Source organism: Peromyscus maniculatus, chromosome 5 (genome assembly GCF_049852395.1).
Source record: "Peromyscus maniculatus bairdii isolate BWxNUB_F1_BW_parent chromosome 5, HU_Pman_BW_mat_3.1, whole genome shotgun sequence".
NCBI classification, from domain to species: domain Eukaryota; kingdom Metazoa; phylum Chordata; class Mammalia; order Rodentia; family Cricetidae; genus Peromyscus; species Peromyscus maniculatus.
In genome coordinates this window covers 19,782,968-19,798,833 of record NC_134856.1, presented here as the reverse complement: position 1 = coordinate 19,798,833, position 15,866 = coordinate 19,782,968, and the positions used below count along the sequence as shown (strand labels likewise).

At 38.4% G+C, this 15,866-nt stretch overlaps 2 protein-coding genes across 3 annotated transcripts in view; both read right to left on the bottom strand.

The window, feature by feature from the left end:
* Abcc12 (ATP binding cassette subfamily C member 12) overlaps positions 1-15,866 on the bottom strand; it is a 993,341-nt gene that overhangs the window by 52,514 nt on the left and 924,961 nt on the right. The gene's annotated exons all lie outside the window — the stretch shown is intronic.
* Neto2 (neuropilin and tolloid like 2) overlaps positions 1-15,866 on the bottom strand; it is a 64,783-nt gene that overhangs the window by 4,728 nt on the left and 44,189 nt on the right. For both annotated transcript variants that reach the window (XM_076571774.1, XM_076571773.1), the window contains exons 7-8: positions 12,224-12,452; positions 928-1,041 (exon numbers count right to left, since the gene is read on the bottom strand). In XM_076571774.1, coding sequence (XP_076427889.1) covers positions 928-1,041; positions 12,224-12,452 — 343 coding nt within the window. The remainder of the gene's footprint in view (positions 1-927; positions 1,042-12,223; positions 12,453-15,866) is intronic.

The window sequence follows — 15,866 nt, the reverse complement described above, 5'->3', positions numbered from 1 at the left end:
CCTATAATCTTCAAATTATAGTAATATAGAAAATGTCAAAAACAAATACTCCTGATGTATCAAGTTTAGTTTTCTGCTACAAGGCAGATTCAACTGCTATGTTGATTCCTATCTGCAGGATCAGACTAACAATCCAGGTGTACCACCATGGTCTACTGTTTTGGAATGATAGATAAATGCATTCCAAGTAGTTAGTGTTACCCTCAGATTACATCAGCTTCCTATAGTAAGATATTTATGTATTCAACTCTTAGTAAGTTGAAAGACATATACATTTTATTTTTCCAACTGATGTGACAACCAAGTTTCAGTATCTAATACCTCTCATCATCATATTTGCCTTTCAGAGTATATGTTAGAAATAGAAGTAACTTGATGAAGAGAAAAAAAAAAGAAGCATTCTATAATGCATTGCTTTTACATCACTGTGATAACCTATGAGTTGGTCTTATTAGTTCTTCCATTCTCGAGGCTATCCTCTAAACTATCTAACTACATAGTTCAACAATAATGTAATACAGGGTATAAAGTACAAAGACACACTTCTGAATAACTTGACAATATATTCTACAAACAAAGAAAGGCTTTTGTTGAATATTTCTTTTATAACATCCCAGAAGTCAATCATCCTTTAAAAATGTTATTATGACAGGTGGTGGTGGCGCATGCCCTTAATCTCAGCACTCTAGAGGGAGAGGCAGGCAGATTTCTGAGTTTGAGGCCAGATTGGTCTACAGAGTGAGTTCCAGGACAGTTAGGGATACACAGAGAAACCCTTCTTTGGAAAAAAAAAAAGAATGTTATTATGTGTCTAGCTCTGCTAAACAACTATGCTAAGCACACCAGTAGAAAAAGACATTTTAGTTCCTTTCTTATGAAAGGAACCCCTACTCCTCATAGAAATGCTGGCATTTGCATCAGACTTACCTTTACAGTGATTCTCATCCCAAGGGTATGCACAGTTTTGAACACCATTACAGACCAAAGAATTGTTGATGCACATGTTGCTATGGCAAAAGAAAGTGCTGCTTGTACAGGGAGCTGTAGAAAGAAAGAAAGCTAGTGTTGTTAAGAACAGAGACATACAGACTACAAACCCATCTTCATTTACTTTGACTTAAGAATTTAACTTTAGCCTGGTGTGGAGGTGTATGTCTTTAATCCCAGCACTCAGGAGGCTGAGGCAGGTGGATCTCTGTGAGTTTAAGGCCAGCCTGGTCTACAGAGTGAGTTTCAGGGCAGCCAGGGTTATGTAGAGACCCTGTCTAAAAATAAATACATAAAGAATTTGACTTTATAAGAGTAATTTCTTAGCTTAGAGACCTTTCCATGAACACACTGTAACACACAGCCAGTAAGACAAAGGCCAATATTCTATAATGCTGGCTCACACAACACTTTGAATGCTGGGCTCCAAAAGGTTATTTTCAGTGTAATGACAATACAAGTATAGTATATGCCCCATACTTCGCAAGGATTTCTACACAGGTGAGAAAAGATTTTCAAGACTTTGTAAGACCATGCTGGCAATTTTGGTGACTAATTATGAGCTGATGAGATTAGAACTGCCTAGGAGACAGACCTTTGGACATGTTTGTGAGGATGATTCTAGAAAGGTCTAACTGAGGTGTCACTGGCTGGAGCCCCTCACTGAATGAAAAGGAGAAGGCAAGTATGGCACCAGTGTTGTTTCCGCTTCCCGACCTTGGACATCATTTGGCCGCTGCCTCTTGTGCCTGCTGTCCTAACTTCCTTACCACGAAGGACTGTCTCCTTAAACCCTGAGCCGGAATAAACCTATACCTTCTGAAGTTACTGTTGTCAGAGCAACAAGAAAAGTCACTAATACAGAGGCCATGGAGACGTTAGGAACCTTCTGTGCTGCAGGTGGAAAATAAGCCATAAGATGTTGTGGAAAACTGGCTCCTTCTCAAAAATCATCTCATGATGTAGAAATGCTACTGCTACCAATAGTACTCTGTAGGAGCTCAAATTGGTATTTGAATACTAGTGGAGGGCAGTATTAATCACCAGTCAACAGGCAGAAGCAACCCCTCTGTCCAGCAATGGCTAAAAGAAACCACGACAATAGAATATTAAGACAAGAAAAGAAATTCCTGCATATATGGCTAAGAGCTGATAACATTATGCTAAGCACAATGAGGCAGCTATTTCAGTTCCCATAGCTAGACAGTAATTATTATATGACAAATACATATGACTTCATTTATATGAGCTACCTAAGCAAATTCAGAGATCAAAAATAGAACCAAGCTTATCAGGTACTGGGGGATGAAAACGGTATTTAAAGGGAAGAGTTTCAGTTTGGAATGATAAAATGCTTAGGAGGGGCTGGTGAGATGGCTCAGTAGGCAAGGGTGCTTGGTGTGCAAGACTATTGAGTTGAGTCCAATCCCTTGAACCTGGAGGACCTATTCCACAAAGGTGTCCTATGCCCTCCCAACACATGCTGTGGTACAAGCTCATCCTCCACACCCACTGTGGTTTGTACATATGTGTGAGTGCAAAGTTCTGGGACTGGGGATGAATATGGCTTAGTGGAAGAGTACCTGTCTAGCACAAATGAGGCCCTGATTTTGGTTCAGAATGAAAACAAACAAACAAACAAACAAACAAACAAACAAACAAACAAACCGTATTTTGTGTTACTAATTTTTTGCCAGGATAAAATCCATTCTTTAGAATTACAAAATAGGGGCCTTTTATTCAAAGACTTATACACATATAGAGAAGACAGACCATGTATTTTCACACTCTGTAGTTAGTTCTTTCAAGTGGGAATGTCTCCTTTCCTTAAGGGTTGCTATAATTTTTGCTTTTCAAGATAATCTTTTTTTCTTCTTGGTTTTCTGAATCAGGTTCTCATCCTGTAGTCCAGGCTGACTTCCAAACTGCAATCCCCCTGCCTCAATCTCCCAAGTGCTGGGATTACAGGTGTGAGCCCTTATGCCTAGTTCAAGAAAATCTTTAACGTTTTCCCATATATGAGAAATGCCCTTTATTCTCCTAAATGTCTAGTCCCTCTGGTGTGCTTTTTAAATGTTCCATGCCTCTCTCTCTGACGCCTTCTCATGTCCAGGTGAACATTTATTATGCTGGGTCATGATGCAATGTGCTTGCTTCTGCTAAGGTAAAACTTTAGACTGCAGAAAAAACTGAGCACAACAGACAGTATCATGTGATCCAAAGTAACACACACACACACACACACACACACACACACACACACACACACACACACACACACACACGAAGTCAAGGAGACAGGCAGCTTAATATTTTCCACCTAGACTGTAGAGGTATTACAAAGCCTGCCAAACTCAACTGTTCTAACTTCTAAAAATTGTAACTTTTCAACTGTATAAAATGTATATCCCATCTAAGACTATATATTTTCTTTTTAGAAAATATATTATTTTTCAAGGAAGAACTGAATATTGTAATATATAATACTGGCATATATAGATACTTATTTATATTAATATATTAAAGTTTCTTTTCAGTGGGCTTTGGTGGTGCATGCCTTTAATCCCAGCACGCAGGAGTCAGAAGCAGGTGAGTCTCTGAGTTTGAGGCCAGCCTGGTCTACAGGGGGAGTTCCAGGACAGTCAGAGCTACACAGAGAAATCCTGTCTCAAAAAACAAAAACTAAACCAAACCAAACCAATCAGATCCAACAAACAAAAACCAAACAAAGTCCTAAAAGTTTCTTCTCAAGGTGAAAGAAAGGTCTAAAAATGTACTAGATTAATAAATAAGTTTTCTCTCTAATTACACTGTCTTTTAAAAAAAAGTATAAAATAAGTAAAATAACAATTGTAGAGATCCACAAATGTTTCCTAGTGAGAACTTACTCAGAATCCGAGAATCTGGGCTTGCTTAACCCATCAGGGCTACATAAGGGGATGAATGACCATGGGCGTGGTTACCAGGTGTTTGGAAGGGTCTATACTTGGCTGTGCAGTGTGCTTTGATCTAGCAAGGCAGAGGTCTTTTGTTCCACCTGTTGGCATTGTTGTAAAAAGCCCCCCCCTTTTTTGTTTATCTATCTTTGTTTTGTGAGTCTTTTTTTTCATTTTTTAAATTTATTTATTAAATTTAATTTTACATATCAGCCACGGATTCCCTTGTTCTCCCCCCTCCCACCGCCCCAACCTTCCCCCCAGCCACCCCCCATTCCGATCTCCTCCAGGGCAAAGCCGCCCCCCCAAGGATTGAGTTCAACCTGGTAAATTCAGTCCAGGCTGGTCCAGTCCCCTCCTCCCAGGCTGAGCCAAGTGTCCCTGTATAAGCCCCAGGTTCCAAACAGCCAGTTCATGCACTGAGGACAGGACCCGGTCCCACTGTCTGGATGCCTCCCAAACAGATCAAGCTAATCAACTGTCTTATTTATCTGGAGGGCCTGATCCAGTTGGGGGCTCCTCAGCTATTGGTTCATAGTTCATGTGTTTCCTTTCGTTTGGATATTTGTCTCTGTGCTTGTAAAAAGCCCTTTTGAAGAGGCAGAAGAGACTGTTGGGTTTTGATCTAGGTCTTCCCAAAGCTGTCCTGTGTTTCTATTTTTCTCCTCTCCACTATCTTTCTATCTAAAAGTTTCCTATCCCTCTCTCCCCTCCTCATAGGAACCTTTTTAAAAGGTGGAAGTTGGCCTCCCACATACAATAAACTTCATTAAAATATAGCCAGGGCTGTATTTTTTTTCCTCTAAAGAGTGTAGTTTTGGGTGATTTTGGAATGTCTGTCTGGTCATGGTCTACTCCTGCACAGTACAGTAATATAACTGGCATCTTAGTGCCCACCAGCCACAACTTAATCTTTGCCATGCTAACTCTCAGTATGGGCGGGGAAACAGGTAATTTTTGGGCTCTCAGAAAACCCCAAACAAAACCTGGAAGTATAGTTGAATGGAAACTATCCAAATTCTTTGCTATGAAGGCTGACTCCCCTATAAGGTATCATTCACTAAGATTCCTGTGCAGTTGGTAATTAATCCATGATTAATTATCACAAGCTACAATCTGTTTCAAGAAACAAATAAATAAAAATTGCTGGGCATTATAGAGACAACTGTAATCCCAGCACTTAGGAGGCAGATATGGCATGAATGCAGTAAATGTGAAGTCAGTATGGGCTGTGTAACCTGTTTCCATGAGACCCTGTCTCAAGAATAAACAAAGGCTTGGACAGCATACAATGCATTCCATAGTTCTTGGTTCTAAGAGCTGATAGAGCAATGAAATCAGCAGTCCCAGTAATGTGGATCCTTTTGCTTTTAACAGAAGTGCAAAAAAAGGTACATATCTAAGAAGAGATTTACTACACTGCTAACTTGTAAAAACACTATCACTTAAAGCATTACTTAAGCAAGATTTATGATTATTCATTCATTCATTCGTTCATTTTTGGGTGCTGGAGATTGAACTCAGGGCCTTGTTCATATGAGACAAGTATACAAGCATTCTTGTCAATTGAGCCTCTACTCCAGTCTCAAGATTCTATGATTCTTCAAAGTGCTTGGTGGCTTCAAAGCCCATCATAGGATGGGAGGCATTAGTGATATAATTAAGCCACTGGACTGAAGGTTTTCAATGAAAAAGCACAATTGCATTTTATTTACTTTGTAAAATTTGCTAGTGTATTTACTTTAGTTGTGTCATGGATATTATAAAACTGTATCTATGATGAATGCACTTTAAGTATAAAGAATGGACTAAAGAAACAGCAATTTTCACAAACTGTATCATACACAATGTAAATCATATTTTAATTCTACAACCTATCTTCTCTAGTTCACAACTAGAGATTCAGAGGAGCTAAGTCATTTTTAAAAGACAAGTTGAATGAGTCTATAAACCTCATTATGTCTCTTTGGTATTCTGATTTACTTTAGAACATCATGCGACCACATTTTCATGGCTCTTTCTAACATCAAAGGTGTTGTAAAAGATAGGTTCTCTTCTTTGTATTCCTCATATATTTAACACTTTTAGGGAAATACTTTTAGTTTTTATTATAGATTATTTAATTACATTTTAATTAATGTATGTGGGTATGTATGTCACAGCACAGGTGTGAGGTCAGAGAACAACTCGTAGGATCTCGTTCTCTACTTCTACTATATAGATCCTGGGCATCAAATTTAGGTTATCTGACTTGATAGCAAGCACCTTTACCTGCTAAGCCATCTTGCCAGCCCATTAGCACAGGTTTTCTTTTACAACTGTTCTCTGCATTATTTAAATTAACCAGAAGATTGCACTGATATAGTCAGACTGCTTTGTATAAAATTGTGAGTAACATATTTTTAATTAGTATATACTAATTATATAAAATAACTTGTTTCATTGTGATAACAGTATTCATAAAATAGCTGTGTGGTGATATTATGTTCCCCAAAATATTGTGCACCCCAATAAACTTATCTGGGGGTCAGAGACAGAACAGCCACTATATTAAACATAGGTTTAGGCAGTGGTAGCACACACCTTTAATCCCAGCATTCAGGAGGCAGAGATCTGTCTGGATCTCTGTGAGTTCAAAGCCACACTGGAAATAGGAGGCATGGTGACACAGGCCTTTAATCCCAGGAAGTGATGGCAGGAAGCAGAAAGGTATATAAGGTGTGAGAACCAGGAACTAGATCCTTTTTAATCTTTTAGCTTTTAACAGCAGTTCAGCTGAGATCCATTCGGATGAGGACTCAGAGGCTTTCAGTACAAGGAAACAAGATCAGCTGAGGAATTGGCAAGGTGAGGTTGGATGTGGCTTATTCTCTTTCTCTGATCATTCGGCATTCACCCTAATACCTGGCTCTGGATTTGTTTTTATTAATAAGACCTTTTAAGATTAGTGTTACAAACATAGGTAATAAAAGAAAAAAACATATAAATTGACCTTTACTTAAATTAAAAACTAATTTATATTGCTGGGTGTGGTGATGCATGTCTTTAATCCTGGCATTGGGAGACAGAAGGAGAAAGGGAGTTCTCAGAACTCTGTGAGTTAGTGGGCAGCCTGATCTACATAGTGAATTTCAGGCAAACCAGGGCTAAATAGTGAGATTTTTGTCTCAAAATAACAAACCTTAAGAACTGTCAAAATACTGAGATATTGTCTCACAATAACAAACCTTAAGAACTGTCAAAATACCGAGATAACATACAGAATGTGAAAAATATTTATCTGATAAGGGAATGATAATAAACATATATAATTCTTACAACTTACTAACAACCCAATTTAAAAATGAGTAAAAGGCCTGAGTAGACATCTCTCCTGAGATGAAGCTCATGAAAAGATGTTCATGAATCAAACCTCCAATGAAATTCCATTTTTCATACAGTGAGGGGTTATTATTAAAAAAAAAAATAGAAAAACTGCTCAAGTGTTGCAAGGTTGTGGAGAAACTGGAACTCACTCCTGGTGGTATAGAATGGTATAGCAATTGTAGAAAAGTGTGTTGGTTCCTTAGAAATTTAAACATGTATTTATCATATGAGCTAGCAAAAAAATTAAAAGCAGGAACTATGACCTGGTACCCCAATATCTGCAAGTATCATTCTTCATAATAGCCAACAGGTACAAACAACAAAAGTCTCTATCAGTAAGTTTTAAGAACAACATGATAGCTGGGCTGTGGTGGCACACGCCTTTAATCCCAGCACTTGGGAGGCAGAGCCAGGCGGATCTCTGTGAGTTCGAGGCCAGCCTGGGCTACAGAGTGAGTTCAAGGAAAGGCGCAAAGCTACACAGAGAAACCCTGTCTTGAAAAACAAAAACAAACAAAAGAACAACATGACGAACAAATACTGCTATGATTTGAATATGAAATGCTCCTCAACAGGCTTCTGTTTTAAATACTACATTCCCAGAAAGAGGTGCTATAAGAAGAGCTTGTGGATTAGGTAGGATGTAGGACCTAGCTAAATAAACACTAAGTCATGGGAGGTGGGTATATTATCTCTAGCCATTTCCTGTAACTACTACTTCCTGGTTGTCACAAATGAATGGTTCTCCTCTGTGACATGCTACCACCCCCACGATTCTCTGTCCCAGTGAATGGAGACAAATGATCATGGACTGAACACTCTCAAACAATGATCCAATATAAACCCTTCCTTCCTATGTTGTTTCTGACAGGTATTTGGTCACAGGGATGCAATTATCATGTTTTAAAAAGAACACAATTCTGATATATGGAAAAGCTTTAAAGTATTAAACTAAGTGAAATAAACCAAAAGTAAATGGCAAACATTGCATGATCCACTTATGTGAGTTACTATTATTAACAGAAACAGTGGAGGAGAGGAGAGCTTACCAGGACTAGGGAGAGCAAAATTAAAAAAAAAAAAATGGCTATTTAGTGTGAGGAATTTCAGTTTTGGATGACAAAAATGTCTCTGGAGATGGATAATGGTGTGGTAGTTTGAATAAGAAAAACCCTATAGGCTCATACATTTGAATGTTTAGTCATTAGGGAGTGGCACTATTTGAGAACCATTAGAAGGATTAGGAAGTGTGGCCTTATTGGAGGAAGTGTGTCCCTGGGCTTGAGCTTTGAGGTTTCAAAAGCCCATGTCAGGCCCAGGCTCTCTCTCTCAGCCTGTGGATCAGAGTGTAGCTCTCAGCTACTGCTCCAGCACCATGTGTGCTGCCATGCTCCCCAGCATGGTTATAATGAACTAACCCTCTGAAACTGTAAGCATGCCCCCAGTCAAATGCCTTCTTTTATAGAGTTGCCTTGGTCACAATATCTCTTCACAGCAACAGAACAGGGACTAAGATAATGGTAATAACTGTATAAGAAGATGAATGCACTTGAATGTTAAGCACTACTAATTTGTACACGTGAAAATGGTTGATGGTAAGTTTTATGTATATTTTACCATAGTATATATAAAAAAAGAACTGGACACAAATGAGATACTCTATTAGGATGTTCTTCACAGAGATAATGGCTAGCAGTTTTGAAATTATGTATATGAGTTGAAGAAATCAATCTGTTTTGGACAACTAGACAGGTTTTTCATATTAAGGAAAGGAAGCATGTCTCTAGAAATATGGTTAGCTCTAAAGCTGGAAAACAACAATGGGCCTGTTTCACCAAGGAATGCCATTAAATATAGGATTAAAAGGAATGACTGGACACTGAAGGAGACAGGAGGCAAACTCAAAGACTCATGGGGTTGAAGCTGGGATATTATACAACAAACACCAGGATTTTAGAGTGACAATAGTAATATATAATTATATAATAGAATAAATATCTATAAACTCACTGATGTATATAAATTGCTGTATAGCAATTTCTTCTGGGATAAAACCTCTATGTAAAGGGAAGCTATTAAAGCCTAGACAGTAAACAACTCAGAGGCTTGAAGAAGTCTTTGGAACTGAGCATACACTCGTCCCCTCCCCCACCAAGGTTACATAAGAAGGACAGCTGAGAAATTCTCAGACCAGCTGAGCTGCTCAGAAGAGACATTGTCCAACCAGCTGAGCTGCCTGCAGGCTGTGCAGTATGCTTCAGGTTTCCAGCTTGGTGAACTGTGTCACCTGTGCTGGAGTGGGCTTTGAGGATCTGCCATCTTTGACTCATTCCTGTTCTTGTACATAACCCTGGAAAAACTCATTGGCTCACAAAGTTGGGTTTTGGTAGCATCTTTATTTTGGTCTGTCACTGATTTTCTATTTGGAGTGAATAGACATTTGTTCATGTCTTCCTAGGAATAGTGTCACACAACAAATGAATATGTAATTGAGGGAAACACTAGACTAGTTTCTCCTCACAAGCAAAATTATAATTAGAATATGCAGAAGGAATGATAGAAATTGAAAGTCATCATTAGGTAAACACTGAACAAATAACTACTGCAAGTTAAAGACAAAAATATTCAATGGATGCTAAAATTAGTTGTGAAAAGATATTTTCACAGTCCCCAAAAGACCAGCAAAGAGAAAAAAAGAGTGATTCTGTAATTGGGGAAAACTGACATAACATTAGGAAAATGGTAGAGTTAATATGGTAGCCAATCAGCATTAATAAGACAATCAGTATTCCATACCCAACTTCACTGACATGATGAACAGAGAAGGCACTTAGTATTCTAGATGAAATTCATGATCTCAATGACTCATTTGGAAAACATCACATAAACCCAAATTGGTGGCTAGTTTACTGAATCAGTAACTACTATACTTCACATGTCCAGATCACATGTAAAGACTGAGTAGCTGTCAGATGGACAAAACCAAGGACACTGGCAACTGAAAGCAATGTGGGAAACTAGATCATAAAAAGCCATTAAAGAAAGGGGAAAGCCATTAAGGGGGAAATTAGTCATATGAGGTCTATAGATTGGTTAATAGTGTATCAATGCTAATTTTCATCTTGTTTTTAATGATGTTAACATTAGGAAAGTCTAAATAAAAGTATAAAGTTTTTATTATTTTTATAAATCTCTGCAAATTCAAAACTATTTAAGAATAAAAAGTGAAAAAAAATCTGTGGTGGTATTTTGAACAAATAAAATTTGCCTGAAGATCAGAGGACAGAACTAGCCACAGAGTTAGCCATAGAGGTCAGGCAGTGGTGGCACACACCTTTAATCCTAGCACTCAAAGGGAGGCAGAGGCAGAGAGTCATCTGCATTTCTGTGAGTTCAAGGACACACTGGGCTACATGAGATTAATTCAGTCTACAAGAGAAAGAGGCAGGCAGTGGTGGCACACACCTTTAAGGGATCACACACCTTTAATCCCAGCACTAGGAAGGTTGAGACAGGAAGTGATATGGCTGGGCAGAGAAAGGAAAATAAGGCAGGAGGAGACAGGAATTCAGGCTGAGGAGCTGGTGAGGTAAGAGGTGGTGGCTGTAGCTTACTCTCTTTCTCTGATCTTTCAGCTTTCACCCTGATATCTGGCTCTGGGTTTTTATTATAAGACCACTTAGGATTCGTGCAACAAAAATCTTCAATGTGGTATGTAAACTTCTGGTGTCCAAGGTTTGCACAGTTTGCAGGAGTCAATAATTACCAACAAAGCTGAATTACTACAACTGATAACTTTTCTTTCTTTTTGAGATAGGGTCTCTGTATTATGCAGCTTGGCTGTCAAAGAACTCACTACATAGACCAGGCTGGCCTTGAACTCATAGAGATCTGTTTGCCTTTGCCTCCTGAGTGCTGGGATTAAAGGTGTGCTACCCCATGCCTAGCCTGATAACTCTTTTTAAGATAGAAAAATCCCCAGAGAAGACCCCACTTCTGAAGTCTCTTACTGACCCAGTGCTGCTGTTCACATACCAACACTTTTTCCCTTGTCATAGCAGTCAAAATTTTAAGAACAGGCATCATGGCCGGGCGGTGGTGGCACACGCCTTTAATCCCAGCACTCGGGAGGCAGAGGCAGGTGGATCTCTGTGAGTTCGAGGCCAGCTTGGTCTCCAAAGCGAGTTCCAGGAAAGGCGCAAAGCTACACAGAGAAACCCTGTCTCGAAAAACAAACAAACAACAAAACAAAACAAAAAAAACAACCACGCATCATAATTTCCTCATTTTGACATGCTTTTGGATGCACAGTTTTGTCAAAAATACATATTCATATTGATAAATATTACTCTGGGGCTGAAGAGATGGCTCAGTGGTTAAGAACACTTGTTCTTGCAGAGGATCCAAGTTCAATTCGTAGCACCCACATGACAGCTCACAACCATCCATAACTCCAGTTTTAACACCCTCTTCTGACCTCTGCAGGCTCCAGGTGTACAGTCATGTGAGCAAAGCACTCATATGCACATAAAATAAAAATATCTAAAAAAATTAAAAATAATTCCTCTGGATAATTCACTTGTTTATAGTAAAATTAATGTTGATACTTTAAAACTAAACAAGTTTCACTATATATTTAAAATTAGTGTTTTATGGCAAGTAAATTTCTGTTACAGACTGATTGATTACAATATTGATTGGACTCTGCATAAAGCGCCATAATCTGACTCCTACATTCTGCCCTGACCATCTTCACTCATGTATTAACTCACTGACATGGCATAGGGTTTGCTGTAAGTCAGTGGGGAAAAAATGTTCCTGTTGAGTTAAAAACTGCAGCGTGACAGTTTACAAAATGATGTTATAAAATAAAGTACTTTTTCTGCTAAAAAAAAATAGAAATTCAGTAGGCATCTTGTGAATGATTTACTTACGTTCCACAAAGGAAGTGAAGAGCATCCTAAACCTGCTAAGCCGACTGCCTTCATCTGCCCACATCCGAATCACCCCCACTCCTGTCTTCAGCATTACATCATTAGCCACAGTGCTGCAAAACTTGGCCTTCAGATTTTCAATGGCACTGCTTCCATCATAGACCGCCACAAAATTTCTCTTGCATTCATTTGAGTGTTCCATTTGGTAATCTAAGAACCTCAAATAAATCTGTAATATCAAAACACAGAATTTTAAAAAAATTCTTAAAATTGTTCTATTTTAAGATTCAGAGTCAATATATTAGACTGAATTGTAACAACTGACTGAAAAACATAAAATAAAAATATCTAAAAAAAATTAAAAACAATTCCTCTGGATAATTCACTTGTTTATAATAAAATTAATGTTGATGCTTTTAAAATAAACATGTTTTACTACATATTTAAAATTAGTGTTTTATGGCATGTACATTTCTGTTACAGATCAATATTGGACTTTGCATAAAGTGCCATAACCTTAGTAGTTAAAGATCTAAAAATAATAGTCTCATTTTTGGGTGTCTTAATAATGGAACTAAACATTAAGAAATCTAAAATTTATGTTTTATTTACAAAGAGGTGTTTATATTCTTATATAATCTCATTATAATGATAATTCCATGGTATTGATATATAAAAGAAATAAAAGAATTGTTCACAACTTTATTATTCCAACAGTCAATGTTATTAGTTGGTGCTTTCAGTTTTTTGTACATTCTATTACTTACTTATATCTATTTTCAAGGCAGCATCTCATGTAGCCTAGGCTGACCTTGAACTCAATATCTAGCCAATGGTGACCTTGGATTTCCGCTCCTCTTCTTTCCTCCACTCGTTGCTAAGATTACAGGCATATACCACCCCACTCGGTCTTACGCAATGCTAGGAATCAAACCCAGAGCTGCATGCATAGAAGACAAGTGCCTTGGCAGCTGAGTTGCATCTCTAGCCATTTCTGTATATTTCAAAACCTGAGCTTAACTATAAGATGCTCAAGATACATACACCCCATTTCTGTAATAACACATCACAAGGGTCATCTACAATCTTTATTGCAATCCTCACTCACATAGAACCCTATCATTTATTTATTCACAATTCCACTGCTACACATTTAAGCATTTTAAAAATTCTAATCTGTAAACAATACTTCCTACTTTTTTTCCAGACAAAACATAGGATCTGTATTGTAAGGACTATTAGCATTTGCTTTATTCATTTTATAAAATTGCTATTGGGGACCAACTGATTTATTATTATTTATTACAATTTGGTTTCCTTTTATCTGAAGATTTTATTTACATTTTTATATTCTCAGCTACAAAGACTAAGCACTAATCTCTAACAGAACCTTATAAAGCAAGTGTTACTTATGGCAAGAGAGATTCAACCTGCTCAGGGTCACAGAGAGCAAGAAGGTGAAAAAAAACATTTATTTTGATTTATGTGTACCTACATGTTTTTGTGTCTGTCATGTGTATGTGGGTACCCACAGAAGCCAGAAGAGGTTACCGGAACCCCTGGAGCTGAACGTACAGTGGTATGTACCACTAATACAGGTGCGGGGAAACAGAACTGCAGTCCTCTGGAAGAGCAGCAAGTGCTCTTACCTGCTGAGTTATCTCCCCAGCCCCAAGGGCAAGGATTTGAACTTAAGTTGATCTGTGTTTAAAGTGTGTGTTCTTCAACTTTAAGGGAGGCCTTACATTCACATTCATTCTCTCTCTCTCTCTCTCTCTCTCTCTCTCTCTCTCTCTCTCTCTCTCTCTCTCTCTCACTCACTTTTTGTCTTTACTTGCTTTGATGGCTCTATAATTAAAAATTTCTGGTGTGAAAAGTAGTATTTCCTTGGACTTGTCACTGAACTCAACCTTCCAGATGTTACTCAGGAGGCAGTGGTATTCTTTATAACCTTAAAAGGCTTAATAAATCAAAACCGGGCTGGAGAGATGGCTCAGCGGTTAAGAGCACCGACTGCTCTTCCAGAGGTCCTGAGTTCAGTTCCCAGCAATCACATGGTGGCTCACAACCATCTGTAATGAGATCTGGTGCCCTCTTCTGGTCATACATGCTGTATACAAAATAAATAAAAATATCTTAAAAAAAAAAAATCAAAACCATGGCAAAACAGCATCAAGTTTTGATCTATTAATAACTTTAGTTTATTTGAAATGACCAATTTGGCACTTCCATGAGCATAGTGAGAAATTAATAAGATAGGTTTTGTAATATGAAAGTACAAAATCTTTGTGTATGTATTTAAACAAAAAAGAGACATTTTTCATGCTAGACGTGGTAGCATAGGCCTACAGCCTCAGCTCTTTCTGTTTTTCCCCCGTGTTCTACTTTTTATTCTCTATTTACTTAGATAAGTAAATAAGGAAGCAGCAAGATTAATTGGAAGTTGAAGGTTATCCTTTCCTATGCAGCAAATTCCTGACTAGCCTGGACTATGTGAGACTCTGTCTCAAACACCCCCAAACCAATCAAACAAAACAAGCCTGGCATGGTGGTGCCCACCTGCAGTCCCGGCCCTTGAGACGTGCAGGCAGGAGTGCCAGGAACTCACCTTGCCTCACACGGCAAGTTCAAGAGTCACCCTGGGCTACATAATGGCCCAATGAGAAATCAAAATGAAAACAATATTAATATTAAAATGTAATTAATTAATATTAATAAAATGTTAATATTAAAATAAAAAGTATATTAAAAATTTTTTAAAATTAAATTACTATTTGTGTGCATCTTGGTGGGTTTTTGTCAACTTGACCCAAACCTAGACGTATCTAGGAAACTGAAATGTCACCTGAGTAGTAAATGCTTCCATCAGACTGCCTTTGGCAAGTCTGTGGGGCTTTTTCTTGTTAATGATAGATGTAGGAGGGCTCAGCCCACTGCAGGAGGCGCCGATTCTGGGCATGTGGTCCTCGGTGTATAAGAAAGCAAACTGTAAGGAGCAGGGCTCTGTGGCTTCTGCTTCGGTTCCTGACCTGACATCCTCAGTGACTGACTGTTACCTGAAGTGTTCAGATAAAATAAGCCCTTTCTAAGTAGACAGTGTAAGTAGCTCTCATAAATTTACTATTTATGCAATAAAAACACTGTTTTTGCTTCTAACACTACAATTGTCTCCTTCATTAGACTGTAAAGGAGTATCATATACTAAATAATAATCTAGCATATTTTTGCTCAGAGAAGGTAATAATTAGGTTTTTAAACTATGAATTAGATCAGGATGGAGGGAGAGAGTACTGGGAAAGACAACTGGAATTTGGGGGCATCTCTAGGATAAACTGCAGACCCAGTGCAATGGAAACTCCCCAGGAATCTATGAGGGTGACCCTAGCTAAGACTCCTAGCAGTGGGGGACATAGAGCCTGAACTGGCCATCTCCTGTAAGCAGGAAGATTTACAGTGGAGGGACTGTTCACCAATCCAGCCATACAACCTTCGACTTACAACTGTCCTGCCTACAAGATGTGCTGAGGGTAAAGGTGGCACAGAAACTGTAGGAGTGGCCAACCAATGACCAGTCCAGCTTGAGACTCATGCCCACCCCTGACATTGCCTGGAGGGCCAGGGCTCTGTGGCTGGATAGCCCAGA